The sequence below is a fragment of the Bombyx mandarina genome, chromosome 09 (genome assembly GCF_030267445.1).
Source record: "Bombyx mandarina strain Sakado chromosome 09, ASM3026744v2".
Classification (NCBI taxonomy): Eukaryota; Metazoa; Arthropoda; class Insecta; order Lepidoptera; family Bombycidae; genus Bombyx; species Bombyx mandarina.
The window spans coordinates 11,803,672-11,825,707 of NC_143216.1; the positions used below are offsets into that span (position 1 = coordinate 11,803,672).

Genomic DNA, 22,036 nt, shown 5'->3' on the forward strand with positions numbered 1-22,036 from the left:
ACTTCACTGTGCCACTGACCGACAAAAGTGGCTACAAATTACAAAAAAAGGTCACAGGCGGGCGCATTACGACGCGCAGCAATGAGCGATCGACTGAAGGAGGAGAAGGACTTAATTGTATTTTCTAAAAAAAAATTATAGTTGTCATATGTCAACTTCAACTGGGTTAACTGATATCCATGAATGTGCTGTGATCTCAGAGTCTCTTAAATGTATTTGACATGTTTTGTCCAATTACAATTCTGCATAAAACGCAATTACATTCATTATTTGGATCGCCATATAAATTAATTGGGAATGCTGTCTCGGAATTTTGCACTAAGAATACTGCTTTTCATCTCTTTTATTTACTACTACTACTACTATTACTACTGATTATTTTTAGTTAATTTAATAATAAATTTTCGCCCTATCCGTACGATTTCTGCGGTTTTACTGTTCCACGTTAAAGGTAATTCCTATGAACAATCCTAGTTTGCACAACAATGGCCTCTTTAACTGGATCGGAGGTAAACCACTTAAATAAATTAAGCAGAACAGCACTGAGTTACGGGTTTGCCAAAATCGACTATATTAGTACAAAATAGAACACAAAAAAGAGTATCAGAGTGTATGACTTGTAGTCTTAAAGAATTTATTCATTTAAAACAACATTATTCTATTTTCCGACTGCGGAAAATCAGTGAGACAATCAATTACTGTGCCCGAAAGGTGAAACAGAAAGTATTTTTTAGTAAATTAAATCAGGTAATTTTTAATTTTCAGCAACTTGTCTAACTGACGATAATGTGTAATGAAAAAATGTCCAAAGGTCTCATTTAAGTAGGAAAAATTTATTACTTAGTTCAAAAAATAAATTACTATATGTAACTTAATCAAAAGCGGATCATAAATACATCAATAGAAGAAAAACATTTTCTTTAAAGAAGCCCACGCTATTACTAAAAGTACTTGATTTACTTACGGATTCTGAGAATAAGTTTGTCAGACAACTAATCGTAAGTGAGCAAACATATTATTTGACTGTTTAAAAAACTGGCAGATTTTTTTCACGTCAGATTAACTTTACTATAATAAAATAATTTTATTAACTTAATACTTTTGCTACCACCATTACACCATAAGGTACCGATCAATTTATTTGTGCCTCTCTCTATGGAAACCAAACCTACTATCACATCATATGAGATGCCCTTTTAAGACCATTTTCGTTACAATCAAAATCATAACGACCTTTATAACATACTAGAGGTCCCGCAGTAGTCGAAATTCGACTATAATTAATTGGAATTGTAAGTTTGTACACTATTATGATTGTATTTTATACTTCTATAATCACAAATTTCGCCAAGGCCACACTATAAAAAATACTAATAAAGACAAACAATATTTAATCTATTCTCAATTTGACCACAGACGTCAAGAATAAAAGTTTGACAATAAATAGTATGCATGCGTGTGTGCGTCAAATACATGGTATGTAGTGTGTGTAGTGTTTTCTTTATTGATTTAATGTATATTTTATGCATTATTTTAAAAAAATATTAGCATTGTGCACTTCTTCTCTATATTCTCTATAAGTGTGGAAAATTTCATACTCCTCCGTCCGCGCAATTTTCGTAAAAAGGGATACAAAGTTTGTGCTTCACGTATTAATATAACATATAACCAAGCAAACACAAAGTAACAACAATTGTTTACCAATCACTGTCGCTTATGTTCACATATATACATTGCTCGATACGTCAATCTCACTTAACGACAAATCGACGAAGCGAAATCTCCAAGTTATAAGCGAACGCGGAATTTAGAGGAAAATTCAAAAAACGCTATGTTGCTTAATCCTATGATATTATTTTGTTTATCAGTTCATTTAACTTTATGAGATTTGTTGCAACGAAATTCATGAATGGCTTAAGTTCGCCTTAATACTATTAATATTATAATATTGTTCCTCTACTCGAGCTCTAGGCTCGGTTTACTGAGCTCCCGCCCTGAGACCCTCAGGGAAAGGGTGACTCAGTTTTCCCTCCTACGAAGACCGTATCTCCCAAGACTTTCGTGATGATGGTGACCGTGTGTATGGCAGCTTGTTTCTGCGTGATGTGTGGGTTGATGTTTGCATCTAATTTTTTTTTTATTTTTAATAAGTAAATAAATATTTAATAACAATCACTCCACGTTAACTGGTCCCGTGCTAAGTTCGTAAAGAACTTGTGCTACAGGTACCAGATAACGGTTTTTTTTTTTTTTTTATTGCCTTTGTAGGCAGACAAGCATACGGCCCACCTGATGGTGAGTGGTTACCGTCGCTCATGGACTTCAGCAATGCCAGGGGCAGAGCCAAGCCGCTGCCTACCGAACCAAGCCGCTGCCTACCGTATATATGCCTGCCTGCCTATAAATGTAACATTTTTATTATACACGTACATATATTTAATATACATCCATAACCCTGGAAAAGACATTTATATTTATCATACAAATATCTTCCCTTGGCGGGATTCGAACCCGCGACCCCCTTGTGTAGTGACCATGTCACTTACCACTACACCAGGCGATCGTTAAATTTATCTATGTATTTCTTTTTTTTTTTTTTTTTAAATACCCTTGTAGGCAGACGAGCATACGGCCCACCTGATGGTGAGTGGTTACCGTCGCCCATGGACTTCAGCAATGCCAGGGGCAGAGCCAAGCCGCTGCCTACCGTTTAATACTCTCCACAAGCCTCGTTTGAAGAAGGACATGTCATAGCGCTCGGGAAACACCGTGGAGGGAAGCTCATTCCATAGCCGGATGGTACGTGGCAAAAAAGACCTCTGGAAACGCACTGTGGATGACCGCAGTGGCTCCAGGTAGTATGGATGAACTCTACTCCGGTGGCGGGCGGTGCGATGGTAAAAACGAGATGCCGGTATCATCTCGAACAATTCCTCAGAGCACTCCCCATGGAACATACGGTACAAAATACAGATGGAACCGAAGTCCCTCCGCAGACCCAGAGGCTCCAAACGATCCGTGAGAATGGGATTATCGACAATCCGAACGGCCCTCCTCTGTATGGAGTCAAATGGAAGAAGCTGGTATTTGGAAGCCCCGGCCCAGAGATGGGAGCAGTACTCCACGCGAGGCCGGACTTGTGCTTTATAAAGCAAAAGCCTTTGTCCAGGCGTGAAGTACCGCTTCGCTCTGTTGAGGACTCCCAGCATTTTGGACGCCAACTTGGCTTTGCCTTCCAAATGACTCCGAAACTGGACATCGCTCGAAATGTCGACCCCAAGTATCCCAATACTCTCGGAAGGTTCCAGGAATACTCCTTGGAATTGCGGCGCTATGACAAAGGGGTCCTTCTTCGCAGTGAACGCGCAAACTTGTGTCTTTAACGGGTTGAATTGAACCAAGTTCAATTCACCCCATTTGGAGACTCGCCCCAGAGAGTTCTCCACTTCAGACACAAGTTTTGATCGTCTCTCTTTCTGATCGTCTTTCTGTAGGCTTTTGGCTATTACTCCGGTTGCAACTATTACTATTGGTACTATTTCTGTGTGTGTTTTCCATAATCTGGTATTTCGGTTTTGAGTGCATGGTATTTACTTAGCTTTTCTATTTCTATGGCCCTTATATTATAGTCTGAGGGAACTGTTACATCTATAAGGTATGTTTTGTTGTCGCTTTTGTTTATATAAAGAATGTCTGGTCTATTGTGTACTATTGTAACTGTTATATATTGAATACATAATATTATATTATACAATATTATATAGATAATTTAATACCTGATATTTCTACTATACATTTTCTGATCATTAACAAAACAAAATAATTATAAAGCTCCCCTTTTCTTGACTTAGACCACATCCAAGTCTAGTGGTCCAAGCAACCCGTTTCGAGTACCCATTTGTCCATCAAACTGACCGTCCGGAGTGGCGGTCGAGGACCACGTTTTGTTTAGTCCGACCGAGGGTAGAACTCGTTGAAGAACTGTTAGGGTCGTTGCATTTTATGGCTTAATTACTGCTAATAGAAGCAGTAGTTTTGTGGTCAATGAACTCGGGGCCAAGTGTTATGTTGCTTATATTTGTAAGAGCAGGGGATGCTTAGAAGCTTCTCCAATCTTTAGCTCTGATATCAGTCTATGTTATTCGAATTAAATCGTTATAATAATAAGATCAGTTATTATTCAGAAAATAAGATACTAGTAAAAGATAATTTTCTGCATAATTAGCTGCATAGACACTTAGTTTCTTAGCAAAAGCCACTAACATGTCTACTTATGAAAAAAATATACGTTCTGGCTTGAAAGTGGTACAATAATTCCATTCTGGACATCTTAGCTAATAAAAACGGTACTTATTTCTACTACCGCCCTGACTCCAAGCCCTGCAATGAGTTACTGTTTGGCTGGTATGTGGTTGGATTTTCTAGAAATTTCGAGTACTTGAAAGCCTTCAAGTAAATTGATTGAATGATAAATTCCTTAATATCGGTTCTGATTAAACAGCGTAAGCTCTCAGTTTTAATCTATAACATTATATTTTCCTTTAAATAGATCATACTGAAAAAAACGTCAACTATTACATTATTGTTTGTCTTACAAGTCTTAAAAAAAAAAAAAAAAACTCGTCTTAAAAAGATTACCAACAGAAGTTGTTTCAAGCGGGATTCTTAACAAGAAACTTGAATTCGAGGGTTCTATTTAAGATCAGTGGTCTCAGCCGGCCGGTGTTTGCAGACTGTAGATTACTTTGTATTTGTACTGGACCCGGTTGCCTCAAAGGCGCAGTTTACAAAACACTAATTAACTTTTTGAAGTAAGGCTAACTGGTAGGGGTCAGTTTGTTAGCTTTTAAGCTGTAGTTCTGAGACGACGTCCTTCAGGACTTAAGATAGGATTCAGTGATGTGCACTCGTGACATGCAGTGTTTTGTACTAAATGTGGGAATGAATGTTTTTAATCAAATTATGTCAAAGGATTTGATATAGTGACAGTCAGTGACAGATTTATTCAAGAGATAATCTATCAAATTATCTGATAGAAAGGCGCATCGAAAACTTATATGCGTAGATTTTACCATTCTGTCTATTCATACCTTGTCACTTCGAGTTTGATCGAGTTTGAGCTATGTTGTAGCTGTGTGGCGGGTAGCCATCATACAACGCAAGATAATTGACAGATGCCTGAATCTCGCTTACGACATTTTCAAGATAAAGCGCATATATACAAGTTCCAAACAACAACATTCGGACCGTCGGTCTACCGAACAATATCACCCGCTCGGTGGAAGATCTTCCCTTTGTCGTATATTCCTACAACTGGTGACCCCGACGTGATAATCGCAACCTTCTGATTCATCATCAGCGCATCAAGAACTTCGGCTACCACAATCCCCGCATTCTCGCAGATAAAAAACACGTCATTGACAGTCGTCCCACAGCAAGCCAGCATCGCAGCCTCAACAGGACCATCGCAGCCGACTCACCGCGCTTCCTGGCCCTACGGCACGCACCTACACTGCCTCATCGCGCAGCATTCAAGCTCAGTCTCGACTCACCGCAGACTTCGAGCAGCACTGGCGACAATCACGCAGCATTCAAGCTCAGTTTCGACTCACCGCAAACTTCGAGCAGCACTGGCACTTGCAAGCTAATCTCAGCACGGACAACGATAACTAAATATGACAAGACCTCCAGTCTCGGAGGGGAGTGATGTGGCGGGTAGCCATCATACAACGCAAGATAATTGACATATGCCTGAATCTCGCTTACGACATTTTCAAGATAAAGCGCATATATACAAGTTCCGAACAACAACATTCGGACCGTTGGTCTACCGAACAATATCACCCGCTCGGTGGAAGATCTTCCCTTTGTCGTATATTCCTACAACTGTACACAATAAAATTGGGACCTCGAACTCGAGATTGGAGGTGGAATTCACATTGTGAATTCTTCGGTGCTAGGTGAGCTCTTTCATATAGTGTAATTATTAAAGGTGCTTCAATATCTCTTCTTCAAAATACCCATCTTGAATTTTGTTGGGAAGATTAACAGGAAATTGCTCTCAATTTCTTGTCAGTCCTACCACTAGACGTTGAATATACCCTCCCACGAATACCTTAGACAAAGGCGTTTAGGATTTTACAGATATTAAAGGTGTCGATCATCATCATCATCATCATCATCATCATCTGATCAACAAAGAGTTATAACCATTCAGTGTCTAAAAATCGTGAGCAAACTTTGTCAAACGACCGACAAACCAACTAAACTTCCCAACATCTCCGACAAATCAGATTCAGACATTGCAAAACAAAACAGCGCACGATTCAGTCAAACAAGAAATGGAATATTTATATCGGGAACCGTCAAAGAGTCTTGGTCGCTTATTTTAAATCTGTCTCCTTTATAAATAAAAGAAAACTCGCCTGTGTAGATGTTGACTTAAACCGCTTTTTCTCTTAAATATACTTATACTATTGCTAAGGTTAAGAAACGGCAAAACCGAGTTTCCCTTTGTGGTTATCTATTTTCTTTACTTTATTCCTGTTCTTTGTGACAATTTTTCATTTCTGTGAATATAATGATGGGGTTGTTTTGATTTGTATCATTGTTTTTACAAAGTGTTTACTTTAAGGATACGCATTGCTTTTATTTCATTATTTTAGCATTCTTTTCCTGTTTTTTTTCGTAGTTAATTTTTGAGTGACACAAATTTGTAATCCAATTCAATTTTTTTTAATTCAGATTTTACGGTACATCTCATGGTAAGTGATTGCCGTCGCCCATGAACTTCAGCAATGCCAAGGGCAGAACCAAGCCGCTGCCTACCGAAAATTACCAATACCCCTTAAAAGCCTAGTTTTCTCGAATGTGTTTTTCCGACATTTATATGCTATGAAACTAATAAAACGAGATTTTTTTTGGAACGGTAGCGTAAGATTGCTTTGCAACCTAAAGGGGATCGATGACTAACGATGGTGATCATCATCATCATCATCATCATCAGCCTTTATCTGCCCACTGCTGGACATAGGCCTTCCCCAATGCCTTCCACATAATGCGGTCCTCCGCCTTCCGCATCCAACGATGGTGATAAAACCATTCAAATACAGGAACAATCAACATAATATGAACCATATATCCTTTTTCAAAGGAGGTGTGTGGAGACTCCTTAGCGGTGGGCCATATGCTCATTTGCCTACAGTGGCAATAAAATCCTCAGATTTCAGAAATCTCATTTATTATTATTATTGCTTAGATGGGTCGACGAGCTCACGGCCCACCTGATGTTAATTGGTTACCGGAGCCCATAAACATCTACAACGTACATACCGCCACCTACCTTAAGATATGAGTTCTAAGGTCTTAGTATAGTTACAACGGCTGCCCCACTCATCAAACCGAAACGCATTACTGCATTTATGGATGAAACGCATTTATGAATGAAATGATCTATTAAAATGCCCAATACAAATGCGTTGGAATAACAACTGATAGTATGTTGGATTCAATTTATATTTTCTTCTGCAGATTATGTAAAGAAAAATGGACAGCAAAACATTAATAGCTGTTTACGAAGAATGGACTTCATGTAATCCTGTAAAATGAATTTAAGCAGCTTCGCCCTCTACATCACCAGCCTGTTGTGGCTTAATCTGACAGATGCTAAAATTGGTATGTAAACATTCCGATTATAAAAATCATAATATCGGTATAGTTGCTAAAGATAAAAGAAGGAAAATCAAATGAAACAATATTCATTGAATAAGGTACCCATTAAAAATTTTCCACCATTTTTTGCAATTTAATGGATGGTGTTCCTACGTGTAGCATTGGTTTGCGCACGTTTAAGAACAAGATAGACTACCATAGCCATATTAGAGCGCATAAGAGGAGCGGCAATTCGCTTTTAAGTTATGGCATTGCTGAAGTCCATGGGCGACGGTAACCACTCACCATCAGGTGGGCCGTATGCTCGTCTGCCTACAAGGGCAAAAAAAAAAACAGTAAATCTTGGTCGCCGTGATTGAAACCGGAGTGGGACCATAATGATGAAAAATGTTCAATTTCGTTTTCGTAAGTATATATTTCGCGAAAGAGCATGCGTTTTCGTAAATGATTCTTCAATTGTTATCGTCATTGACACGACCGCTTTTCTTGTTTACGATGTACTATGCAGAATAGACTTTAAAAGGCGAATAGAGGTGATAGATATGCAACAGTAGGCACCGTCTTGAGTATAGGCTTTACTGGCGTCCACGACCGACTATACAGAGACATTTGAAAAAAAAAAGATTTGTGGTGTCGTGGGACACCGGATAGGAACGAAGTTACTTATTATAAAAATATTAATTTTAAGTTATATTTGAGGTATAAAGAAAATAAAACTGGAGGTTTCGCAACAACCCACGGTCATTCGGTAAGGTGCGAACTTATTGTGGTACACTTCATTCACGGCTGTTTGTATAAGAGTTAGTGTATTGCGCAAACGAACGCTCTGAGATCGTGGTCAATGAATGATAAAAAAATATGTTATCTTTTGTACGTTATTACAAAGTTAAGTCGTACACTGTGTGTACTAATAAAAATTTTACGTTACGGACGTTTTTTCCCAGTTAGGGTATCCCTCCGCATCGTCCCATAAGGAACTTCGTTCCAAAACTTATCTAAAAATTTTAAAAGTATGTGACTAAAGTAAATTGAATTTTGAATTTATATTTATAGATCTTTAATAACAGTAGATACAGTCATGTAGAGTAAAGAGGATCACGATAACTTCAACAAACCAGTTCATCCAAAATTGTGTACTTAGAATACAACTTTACTATTTATATTACTAACATATAGAATATATGTTTCATAGAACTTAATCGTCTTAGTCGTATCTTGTTTTACGTATGACAAACATCTGACTGCAAATACGGTATCCGTTTAATCCAAGCTTTGCAGGATTGTAGACGCGAAAGGGTCAGTTTCCTTTGAGTCCGAACCAAGATTAACTACGTTAATTGTAATTAATCCGTTTATTTTTGTTTCAAATTGAATCTCTGGCAACGTCGTAGGGTTACAAAAACTTGGGCATGCTAATTTAAATCTTTGAACATAATTAGTTTTTTTTTTAAGTCATTTTGGCAGTATCTAATAATTTCCACATGTGAACAATTCACGAAATAGAAGTAGACCCAAACGCCTTGTTTTTTAATTATTAATTTTTATGATTTTTGTTGTGATTTAAATTTCTTAAATGTAATCACTTTTTGAAAATCTAACTGTCATTCATTGAGATATATTTATAGCTACCGCCCAATCTAAATTCGGGTTCAGTTTATTTTACAACGTAGATAATTGGTTTCGTAAATTGATCCCCTAGAGATTTTCGCAAGCTTTGGGTCTATTAAGGTATCGTTAGTATTTAATACATAATATTATAACACGGAACTAATTCCTCTCAGAAACCTAACCATGCATAGATAAAGATAGAGCATAGGCAAAGTAGTATTTTAGAGAAGTGAATGTTATCTAGGAGTCTAGTTTAATATCAAAAATGTCAAAAAGAGTCTGTCAAATATGTATAACTATTAATAAACTAGATCAATTGAGTTGATATAGTTTATTTTCAAAAGGTTTCTGAAAAGATTAAAGGTTGTTTGAGCAATATTATACAATGTTATATATGTAAATTTTTGTTAAGATGACTTATTCAACGAGATAGCATAGAATATTTTATTTCACTCTATCGAATTTGTTACGAATTAAATAGTACAAAAATGATTTTCTTAAGTTTTCACTAGCCATAATTGAACTTAAATAACTTTAGCGTTTTAAAATCGAACGAATTTAATTTTTAATAATTTCTAACTTTCGGCTTTCGTGGTCATAGACAATTAAAATGTTGTAGTTTGAAATTTACATTTCGTAAGCTTAAATAATCATTTTATGGCAGCCCTATTTACTTTCGGTGCCTTAATCGATCTATTCTAAATTGTTCGGATAATTTCAAAGCGGACGCTTACAGGTTACGCCAACTACTCGTGCTTTCTTTGTTTAATAACTCAAGTTTAACCAGAGGTTGTCTTGTTCGAAGCGCCTTTGGCGATAACAGTCTATTCTGTTAAAACTCTATTCATAATATTGTCTATACTAATATTATAAAGCTGAAGAATTTGTTTGTTTGAACGCGCTAATCTCAGGAACTACTGGTCCGATTTGAAAAATTCTTTCAGCGTTAGATAGCTCATTTATTGAGAAAGGCTATAAAACATCACATCGCACATCCAATACAAGCGGAGTACCAATAAAGAATGTTTCAAAATCGGGGTATTTTTTCCTTTTGAGAGCTTCCGCTGCGTGCGCTGCAGAAACGGTTAAAGTTTCGCTAAAATTATGTACAACAGAATTGTTCTCCTTTAAAAGATCTAAAAAAAAGTCCGCGACAGCACATGTCTATAATTATGTTAAGGTTGGCTCACTATAACGTTTTTTATGCTAACCAAATTTGTTCAAAAAAAAAGCATTATTTGTGAATTATTCACGCGGACGAAGTCACGGGAAAAAGCTAGTATAATATTACATTTTAGTTTCAACATAAAAAAATAAATTTTTGGTAACGTAGCAAGAGACGAACGTATCTCAAAAGGATGGATGCCGTTTTTCAAAAGGTTCCAAAAAACCGACGTAAACAGGGTCCATGTAATGTGAAATATTATCACTATCTTACGCATTACCAGTATCCCCCACACCTTCATAACGTAAGGTACAATGTTAATATTTTGTTTCAGGTTACTTTTGGCACATCACAGATCTTCATTACGACCCCTTTCACAACTCCCCGGAGTTTCATAGAGGTACAGATATTTGTCGCTTTTCATATTTTATGTTGTTTTCCGGCTGTACATTATTTTCGTGTTTAAATAATGAATGGTGCTTGTTTTCAACTGACTTTGTTTTAGAATATTCTACGATTGATTATAATTTCGTCGAGTTTTTTTTTTAATTAACAAAACTAAACATAAATAGTATTTTTATCAATCTGTTTGAGCTGTGTGTACGTTTTTAAGTTAAAAGTCTAAAGTAATAGGCAAAGTAAAGGTTTTTATTCGGAATTTATGATTTATTATTAATAAATTTAAGTTTCCGAAGAGTGTGTATGTGTGAGTATAAATTTAAATTTTCCAAAGTCAACTGTAAATATTCGACTGCAAAGAAGAGGTACCTGCCTAATACCTGCTTAAATTTATAATAAAAAAGATGTGTGGTGACGTGGGACACCGGATAGGAATGAAGTTCATTATTATAAAAATATTAATTTTAAGTTATATTCGAGGTATAAAGAAAATAAAACCGGAGGATTCGCAACAACCCACGGTCATTTGGTAACGTGCGAACTTATTGTGATACACTTCATTCACGGTTCTTTGCATTAGAGTTAGTGTATTGCGCAAACGAATTAAAAAAGTATGTAATTATTTTGTACGTTATTACAAAGTTAAGTCGTACACTGTGTGCATTACTAATGAAAATCTTACGTTACGGACGTTTTTCCCCGGTTAGGATACCCCACCGCATCGTCCCATAAGGAACTTCGTTCCAAAAATCCTATTAGTGTTTTAAAATCATACTTTGCATAACAGGCAATGTATCATTAACAAAAAAAGACTGTCTTCGCGTTTCATTGTACGTTCGCGGAAGTGTAAAGAATGAACATCTTACACCTTATTTATAACTAACTAATAAGGATTGTTTATGCATTATAAATATGATCTTGTATTCAAGAGACTTAGGAAATAAATTGCCTGACACTTCGACCCATAAAGGCCTTTTGTTTCAAATATGATTATACAGTTTATATAAAATTTCACAATTCATTGGTTCATCGACAAAATTTTAGATATTAGTTTCTCAATATCTCAGTTTCTCATGTTATTTTTGATCATTGGAAATTTATCTCTCCTCTGCAGATTTTAAAGCATCAAATTATTTTTTAGGCCATTTGAGGGGATAAAATTTTCAAAAATTTAATCTATACTCATATATAAATCTACAGTGGTTTTTACGGATGTTCCGTTATAACTACTGAACCATGCATTCGATTAACTTCAAACTTGGTATCCATGTAGGAAATACATGTACTTAATGGATAGGCTAATATTTATATGAGTGTTGGACTCCCTACACCAGTTGCGGGGGCAATAATTATGAGAATCTTTGTGGGGGGAGAAATAATAATGTTAATTTTAAATGCCCAGCGAAGCGAACGGGTACAGCTAGTTATTTATAGGTTGCAGACACAATAGGGGCAGTAGCGATCACAGCCATCGGAACGGGAGGCATCGTGACCACACCTGCGACAGTTCATGGCCTTTGATTCAAAGTGCCGCGTCTTTTATGCACGAGCGTCATCCTGAAACTCTCGAATTCGTGTTATGGACTGGGTTAGTATAGGTAGATATAGAGATATATACAAAAAATAGATTTCACTGCAATAAAACTAAATTATTCATAAATAATACAATTTTGGAGTCCATTTTTGGAAATACACTAGTGACCGTCGTTATTTATTAACCAGAAAATTTGAATTCTTATGCAATCAGATTTGAAGAAACTATAAGCAGTGACTTGACCAACATCGACATAAAACAGGCCGTTATCTCGTCTATGTAAGGTTTAAAATAACAAAAAAATATTAATGTAAAAATGAAAATAGTTTTCACTTTCTCTGACCACCTAGAAGGAAAACCCTCGAGTTTCGTTTAAAATAATAAGCTTTCAAATTATGTACGACTTTAGTTTTAACTGAATATGTCTTTAATTTATGCAGGGATATATTATCATCATCCATGGAACACTTGAGTGACGAAATCAAACTGGAAGCCGTCAGAAATGTAACATATGTATTGAGCACAACTTTTAGTAGCCAATTCGTTTTTCCTGCTCTGGGGCACAATGACCCACCGCCCTCGCGCAAACTTGTGGAAATGTGGAGGCAGTGGCTACCCACAGAGGCTTTGCAAACTTTTGAAATCGGTGAGTAGGCGTAGCGTGCATGATTATTACGCGTGACATAAAAAACTGAATTGAGATTAATTTATAAATAGATTTTTCATCGACATAAAAGTTAATGCGATCGTACTAATATCGTGTAATAAAAATCAAACCCGCAAAATTATAATTTGCTTAATTACTGGTGGTAGGTCGTCTTCTGAGTCCGCACGGGTAAGTACCACCACCCTGACAATTTTTGACGTGAAGCAGTAATGCAGTTTGAAGGGCGGGGCAGTCGTCGTACTGTTACAAGTGAGACCTTAGAACTCGTGTCTCAAGGTGTGTGGCGGCATTTACGTTGTAGATGTCTATGGGCTCCGGTAATCACTCAACACCAGGTGAGCCGTGAGCTCGTCCACCCGTCTAAGCAATTTTTTTTGTTAGTCTAATACAAACATTTATTTTCGTGTAAATTAATAAATTTTATCTGAGTTGGAGGGCTGATTGGATTGGATTTATTTTAGGAGGATACTACACTATTGAGCAGTCACACAGTAAGCTCAGGATCATAGTTCTGAACAGTGTCCTTTGGGCCGGTGGAGCAGCAAGAACTGACGGACCTAATGTGGGACGAGCTCAGTGGGAGTGGTTAAATCAAGTACTCAGTACAGCTAGAAAGAAAAGCGAAATGGTAATTATAATTTTCAAATAAAATGTTCTTCAAATTTCAAAAAATTATTATTATATTATATAGCTTTGTGTATTAATTGTATGTATATTTACGGAGATATGTATGTGTGTATGTATGTGTATATGTATGTGTACATAATATATGTATCTGTATTTCACTGGAATGGTACACCGCGCGTAGTTCGTTTCCAAATGATTCTTGTCCACCTGATAGTTGTCTGGAAGAGATCGCTCTTAGCGATAAGACCGCCAATTGTACTTTTTTGTGTTTAATGTATCGCACTGTTTATTTGTTTTTTGGTGTACAATAAAGAATACTTTCTCTCTCTCTCTCTCTTTCTCTCTCTCTCTCTCTCTCTCTCTTACCTTCTCTTATTTTGAACATATTTTTGATTGTTCGTTTCTTATTGGTACACGCTACTCTCATTAGTGGTCGAATTTAATATACTGAGATTATTGTGAGATATTTAAGAATAATCTTCGACTGATGAGCCATTGACTGCCTATTCTGTTGGAATGCATCGAAAGAAAAAAAAATCAATAAGTGTTAAAAAATTCAAAGATTCAAAATTCAAATCGTGATAGATGTATATTAAGGGCTTAAGTGTCCCTAAGCTCAAGTAAGCCCTGATTTTTTTCTCAAAATAAAATAAGACCATTCTTAAAATACTACAGAAACAAACTTAACAATTTGATCTGCTTATAAATAGGGATAATAGGAGATCTTACTATCTGGAATAAGTTGAAATCTTATCTGTTAAAATGAAGTAAACAGTGAGCTTGTCAAAAATATATTGATTTTTTGTTGTCTATATAGTTGGATGAGCTCACGGCTAACTTGGTGTTAAATGGTTACCGAAGATTTTAGATAACGCCACGTAAATGGCCACATTTCTGTAGAATACCGCTTTTTTTGAGTGGAAATTGTTCGTGAACATTACTCAAGTTCGTATTTAATTAGGAAAATAGGTTCTATAGCTCTGAGAGATTTGAACTCCGGTTTAATGGGATCGTTTGATACAAGTACACTGGCCGACTTATCCTTTAGGCCACAACGACATTATTTGCACGTGTAAAATCTCAAGAACGTTCCCATTTTTAATCGGCTTTCACGCTTATCCTCTGTAAGGCAATGTGTTTTTAATGTTTTTGAAAACAAATCGATGGTGTTTACCCGTACTGATACTGCTTCGGAAATATAATGCGATTCTGGGATATGTAATCTACTTATAGATGTAAATAATAATAATAAAGCCTTTTTTCAGACAAAATATTTTTTTTTAAATGATAGTGTTTTTCTCGAAGGTGTACCTAGTTGCCCATGCCGGTCCAGGAGTCGAAGACAGACACAACGCCGGCAGCTCGTCGGCTTCTGGTGGTGGAGAATTGTCTCCGTCTGCTAATGCCAGACTCTTACACATAATTCGATCGTTTAGCGATGTAATCGCTGGACAATTTTACGGGCATCGCCACTCTGATACGTTTAGACTGATTTATAATGAAGGTAAGGCTTTATCTATATACCTCTATATATATATATAAAAATGAATTTCTGTTCGTTAGTCTCGCTAAAACTCGAGAACAGCCGAACCGATTTGGCTAATTTTGGTCTTGAATCATTTGTGGAAGTCCAGGGAAGGTTTAAAAGGTAGATAAATATGAAAATGCCCGGAATTCAATAAAAATAACAATTTTGTTTTTCCTTTGATGTCCCCCCCGTCGAACGGATTCCTTTGTTTTAAGTTTATTTTCTACAAAAGTTTAGGTCTTTTATTTATCGATTGAGGCACTACGAAGTCTGCCGGGTCAGCTAGTCTATTATATAAAATACTAAATACAATATTGACCATTACATAGAAAAGAAAAAAAATCCTATATTTTTGGTACCGAAAACCAATACGATACTACAGCCAGCATTACATAACAAATAGACCCAGACAGCAAATACCTCAACTTTGGATCCGGATCCATTGTTTTATAAAAAAGATGAGTGGTGTCGTGGGATACCGGATAGGAACGAAGTTCCTTATTATAAAATTATTAATTATAAGTTCTATTCGAGGTATAAAGAAAATAAAACTGGAGGTTTCGCAACAACCCACGGTCATTTGGTAACGTGCGAACTTATTGTGGTACACTTCATTCACGGTTGTTTTCATAAAAAATAGTGTATTGCGCAAACGAACGCCCTGAGATCGTGGTCAATGAATGATAAAAAATATGTAATTTTTTGTACGTTATTACAAAGTTAAGTCGTACACTGTGTGCATTACTAATAAAAATCTTACGTTACGGACGTTTTTCCCCGGTTAAAGTACCCCTCCGCAATGTCCCATAAGGAGCTTCGTTACAATAAAAATTTTTTAGACATATTTAATTTAAATTTAAAGTCCGTGTTTACAAGGGCTATTACATCTTTCATGTTTGTGTATATTTTTTTCTTTTACAATTATTACATTCGTTTAAAACTTTTAGGTCATCCGGTTTCTTGGGCACTTTTGGCTCCTTCGTTGACTCCGAGAGGTGCGGGCAGCGTTACCAATCCCGGCTTGAGACTTTACAAATTTGAAATTAACACTGGAAAAGTAAGTTTTCATAAATATAAGTAGAAGAGTTTTTTTAAAGTAGAGAGATCGGGTTTATACTGGTGGTAGGGCTTCTTACGAGCTTGGACAGGAGGATACCACCACCTTGCCTATTTCTGCCTTGAAGCAGTAATGCGTTTCGATTTGAAGGGTGTAAAAACTAAGACTTGGAGCTAATGTGTCAAGTTGGACGGCAGCATTAAGGCGGTGGATGTGTATGGACTTCGGTAACCACTTCACATCAGGTGGACCATGAACTAGTTCATCTATCTTAGCAATAAAAAACACCAACATATGATAAATAGCACAAGATATCAGTAACGTCAGGGGTACAGCAAAGCTACCGTTAAGGACTCTTTTCAAATCTCGTTTGAAGAAGAAAGCACTGGAAGAGAATCGAAGAGTTGAAAATTAAACTGTTCATGAACCCATAAGGCGACAGTTCCCCATAGAATTATTAAAATTAGTATCAGAGGCGAGAGGTGCGATGGTGGAAACGGGATTATTTGAACTTCTTTGTTCTACAGAACGCTTAGTGGGAGTTGCGTTTCAGGGTGTGTTACTTAGTGGTTTCACTGTAAACATCGACCAAAAGACTTGTTTAACGATACACGTCACTAAAATACACTAAAAAACAATATATCTTGGCCGTTGAAAGCTAAACTAAATTTTTTTTCTCGCAAAAGGTCTTAGACTACACCCAATATTATTTGGACGTGACCAATCCGAAAGGTGAAATCCATTGGTCTATAGAATACAATCTAACACAATACTACGGGCTGCGAGAGATAAATGCTGCGTCCTTACACGCCTTGGCTGAGAAAATCAGGAGTCATCATGATCGTAGCGTTTTTAATAAGTAAGTAATTTAATGATACACTAAGTCTCATGTTAATCGCAAACTGATCATCTTTAAATTTCTAAATAATGCCAGATACATCAGTGCTTCAAAACTTTTTATCCTTTAAGAGTATACTCTTACCGATTTTGGATAGTTATCGAACGGGGCTCTGGATGAAAATGTTTTCCACCGCCTTCCCACTTAGGAGTACCGGAAAACCAAACTCGGCTACATTAATGCTAGCAGAATGATTATACCACTTACCTGTTGTTGCCACGAAGCGTATTCAGGATTATACGGGCTCTGGTAATCAGGTTGATCGCGAGCTCGTTCATTTGTCAAGAGTAAACAAAAAATACGGTGTTTGCAGTGGAATAGTTCTATTATCCGATTACGCATAAAGCTGCAATTTCAACCAGCGAAAACCATCCATCAAAATACGCTTGGAACACAATCGTAATTTCCACGATTGGCACTTCTAAATATCCCACACCAACATACAAATGAATTGGGGATTGGTAAATAGAAGCATAAAGCTCTTTATTCCCGGGCTATACGTTCCGTGAATATGCCGCGAATACAGAAACCGTGAACTTGGAAAAGTGAGTTTACAAAGGATATTAACTTGATGCAGTGGCGTAACGTGGGTATCAGCCGCCCGGGGCGGAAGGTTATTTTGCCGCCCTTTTTTTGTAGTAAAAATTAAAAATATATCGAATTTCATTAGATTCACTCATCTTGACAGTACGAAAAATAAATAAAAATCACACATTTTCCTAATTTGAATTTGGAATTATCTTTTTTAAAATTTAAACTTTTAATGATACCAAAACCAGCCAGATACAAATAGTATAGCCGAAGAGATTTTATTACAAGTTACATACTATAATGCGAAAAGACTATTTCCCCAACTTATTATGAAATGGTTTAAATATTTTTATTATTTATTGTGAAAATTTGCCGCCCCCCCTAAAAAGTGCCCCCCGGGGCGGGCCGCCTCCCCCCCCCCACCCCCACCACGCTACGCCACTGACTTGATGATACCTACATGTAAGAATCATTTTTATCAATGTACCGATTAAATCTGCAAATAAAAAAATCTTTAGCCGCGAACATAGGACTTAGGTTGATTTTTTTTTATTCGCGAATAGTGAAAAGGCGAGTGAAGGAAGCGCGAAATTGGAGTTTTTACTGCATTATATTATCAATGTGTATGTACAAAATGTATGTATAAAAAAATCTTTAGCCGCGAACATAGGAAGGATAGGAAGAAAACGCGAGTGAAGGAAGCGCGTATAAGGATTTTTTACTCTGTTATAGAATAAGTTAATAGTTTTTCTGAGAAGACTTCTTCCAATTGTGTTTATTTTAACATTTTCTTCCGTCATTTTGACTAAATCCTAAATTTCCTTTATAAACAGGTATTTAACTGCGCTACGCGTGCGACATTCGACTGACACGTCTGACTGTGACGCGTCCTGTGCCCACGTTCACTACTGCGCCGTCACGAGGGCCGATTACTCCGAGTTCCGATCGTGTGTCCGGAATCCAGCCTCGGCACTAGCATCACGCGCAGCTCAAAACACAACAGCCATTATTCTGTACGCGATTTTGATTTTTATGTCGTCTTAACTTTAAGGATCTTTATCGTGTGTATATAGCGACTGTTCCAATATTAAGTATTAAGGGTTTTGTATGTGTAATCATTTAGGGGGTTCTTTGACATATTTTTACGTTTTTACGCTAATGAAAACTGTTTATTAGAGTATGTCGAGCAGTAACTGTATTCGCAATTTTCACATCAATTCAATGTGGCAGTTTTCAAATTGTTAAGATTTTTTTAAATTATAAGTTTCAATAATCTACTAACAGTATCTACGTCTAGAATCTAACATAACATTGATAGTATCAGTAACTTATTCTACTATCAGGGCTGTCTAGTCATCATCCCTTGCCCCCACAAAAACAATGACAATTCGTTGACTAGAAATTGTTTTTGGTTTTATATTGACTAAACAGTATTAATATAGCCTAGTTCGTTACATCAGTAGGTATTTTAATACATATCTTACAAAGGTATTTTGCTTCATTTACGTACATCATTGTAGTTATAGAAAAAAAATATATGTATTAATGTATAGAAACTTTTCATTTTCTGAGCCAAAGGCTTTAATACTCATTAAATGTATGATACACTTTGACGTTTCCATTTTGTGTAAGATAATTTTCGTAGGAACGAATTTCTACTAATGGCTTCCCTATCGAATGTTCTGGAATCAAAGATGGCGACTAATAGAATCTAAAAGTTGCATATTCTACTAGTTAGAACACCAATAATATCAATGATGATGTTGGTCCCTCCGTGTTTTTCGTCAAACACGAAAATTATGCAAGGGTCTTTTTATGGGAAACTCTTCCGGAATTTGATCCGGATGGAATTGTGTGATGTCGAGATTCAAGAAGTTTCGAGATTAATAAATTGTTTTTGCGTAAACTTCGTCCTTAAAAAAAAACATTTTCATTTAAATTATCTGGGATTATACATTTTCTTTTTTCGAGGTCATTGTACCCGTCGCAAGTCTGCGGGTCTTTAGTTGAAATTCGCCTATGAGAATTTAATTCAACTATAAATAAAATACGATAATTAGTGAATATTTAATGTGATTCTTCTCGCTGATTTGATTGTGATATGATTAAATTTTTGTATGTAAATAATAAATGAACTGATGAAAATTTTATGTAAGTGAATAAATACATTGAATCGTAATTGTTATGTTGTTTTATTATAAAATAATTAGTGGTCTCCCAGTAGTCGAAATTCGACTATAACTAGGTAATTAAAATTATAAGTTTGAACATTATTATGGTTCTATTGTCAAAGATTATTATATGTACATAATATATACAGAAAAATAATATCAGAGACAAACAATATTCATCTATTCTCAATTGGACCACAGACTATAAGTAATAACAAAAGGTTGACAATAAACAAAGAGTATATTTAAATGTGTTGTGGCAAATACATGGTAGTGTGTGTAATGTTTTTTTTTTATTGATTTAATGTATTTTTTATGCTTAACTAAAAAAAAAATTTTAATATTCTGCACTCTTCTCTATTCTCTGTAACTGTGGGAAATTTCGTACTCCTCCGTCCGTTCGTTGTCCACCTTTATGAATAAGGTTGTAGTCTCATTTGCATTAGAGTGAACGCTTATTAAAAGTGAAAGGTAAGATGAGGAGAGGATGCTTCGAAGTAGTCGTAGGAATGGTCGGCATTCTTCATCTGGAGTCCAATTAGAGAGCCCTTCCTTACAGAAACCACTAAAACTTTTGACCATTCAAAGCTTACATCAGATAAATAGGGCAGATTGGAAAAAATAACTTCCTTTCTAATGACAACGAAAATATCAATGCTAATACCGATACCGGAATGTGTATTAATTTGAGTTTGATATATCTGATGCTGGACCAGTTTGATAGTAATTAATCATCTAAAAAATAACGAGATGATTGTACCAGCAGAAAAACTGTCAAACCAATTGATAAGTTTATTTATCAATAAACTACAGACCGCTGAAGTTTCTCAGGAATGAACAAAACAACAGCTATATGTCGTTGTGTTAAAAGCTCGAATATCTCGCACAAAAGCGCTTTCGATATAAACAATAAATTAGGACAAGCTTTTAAGGGCTTTTGGTACGAAGAATGAAAGAAAATAATAAAAAAAATCTCCCTGAGTTATTGTTAGTAGGAAGAAATTAAGGAGAGTTATATTCTTTTGTGAAGTAAATTATCCGAAAATTTAACAATTACTGACAAAAAAAACTTTGTCGTGAGATATAGCTTTGGAGATTTTATTGTTTATTAGAAACTGCTTTAAGAAGACTTTGGAGGATTGAGATTTCCTTTTGACTGACTATATTGTGTAAGCAAATTTTAGTTTCTCAATATACATTTCATAAGCATGGGCCTTTGGGACCTTTATAGGCGTCAAAAGTGATTACTTGATAGTAATTTGAAAATCTTGGTTGTAGGTATCATTGTTTTTTTTTATTGGTTAGATGGTTGGACGAGCTCACAGCCCACTTGGTGTTATGTGGTTACTGGAGCCCATAGACATTTACAACGTAAATGTGCCACCCACCTTGAGATATAAGTTCTAAGGTTTCAGTATAGTTACAACGGCTGCCCCACCCTTCAAACCGAAACGCATTACTGCTTCATGGCAGAAATAGGCAGAGTGGTGGTACCTACCCGTGCGGACTCACAAGAGGTCCTACCACCAGTAACAAGTTAAGTTTTCGCCACAAGAAAGAATAAATAGAAGTAGTATTAATGTAATGCATTGTTTTCCAGTAGTAATATAGAGAAACGAAAACAAATCATTTCGAAATTTTTATTTAATGTTCTTGTACTTGTATTATAGACACCTTAACCTCATTTACTATGTTTTAAAAAAAAAGAAGGGCCATGCATGAACTAAAAACACGCCAGCTGGTCACATTACCTAGTAATTGCAGTTTCTAATAAACCAAATTTACTTCACATTAGCAACAAACATTGAACGTAGAGAAGAGAGTTCATGCATACTACCTGGAGCCACTGCATTCATCCACAATACATTTCCAGAGATCTTTTTTGCCACGTACCATCCGGCTTTGGAATGAGCTTTCCCTCCACAGTGTTTCTCGAACGTTATAACACGTCCTTCTTCAAACGATACTTGTGGAGAGTATTTATTTAATGGTAGGCAGCGGCTTGACTCTGCCATTGGGATTGCTGAAGTCCATGGGCGACGGTAAGTACTCACTATCAGGTGAGCCGTATGCTTCTCTGCTTACAAGGGCAATAAATAAAAAATAGTAAGTTTATTTTCTATAATATTCCTCATCCGCCTCGGGTCGCTTTCCTCGTTAGTAAGAGTCTTGACTCCTCC

The 22,036-nt window shown here is 36.2% G+C and overlaps 1 protein-coding gene across 2 annotated transcripts in view; it reads left to right on the plus strand.

Moving 5' to 3' along the window:
- The window catches only part of LOC114245229 (cyclic GMP-AMP phosphodiesterase SMPDL3A), an 81,517-nt gene extending 61,653 nt beyond the window's left edge, over positions 1–19,864 (plus strand). The window contains exons 2-10 of one of the 2 annotated variants that reach the window (XM_028177322.2): positions 7,531–7,674; positions 10,779–10,844; positions 12,278–12,431; positions 12,818–13,023; positions 13,506–13,672; positions 14,977–15,175; positions 16,147–16,256; positions 16,943–17,115; positions 18,519–19,864. In XM_028177322.2, the coding sequence (XP_028033123.2) occupies positions 7,605–7,674; positions 10,779–10,844; positions 12,278–12,431; positions 12,818–13,023; positions 13,506–13,672; positions 14,977–15,175; positions 16,147–16,256; positions 16,943–17,115; positions 18,519–18,729 (1,356 nt within the window). In that variant the 5' untranslated portion in view covers positions 7,531–7,604 and the 3' untranslated portion in view covers positions 18,730–19,864. Of the gene's footprint in view, positions 1–7,530; positions 7,675–8,018; positions 8,077–10,778; positions 10,845–12,277; positions 12,432–12,817; positions 13,024–13,505; positions 13,673–14,976; positions 15,176–16,146; positions 16,257–16,942; positions 17,116–18,518 lie in introns of those variants that run through there. The other variant, XM_089729907.1, reaches the window with a different exon arrangement.
- Positions 19,865–22,036: the final 2,172 nt, after the last annotated feature.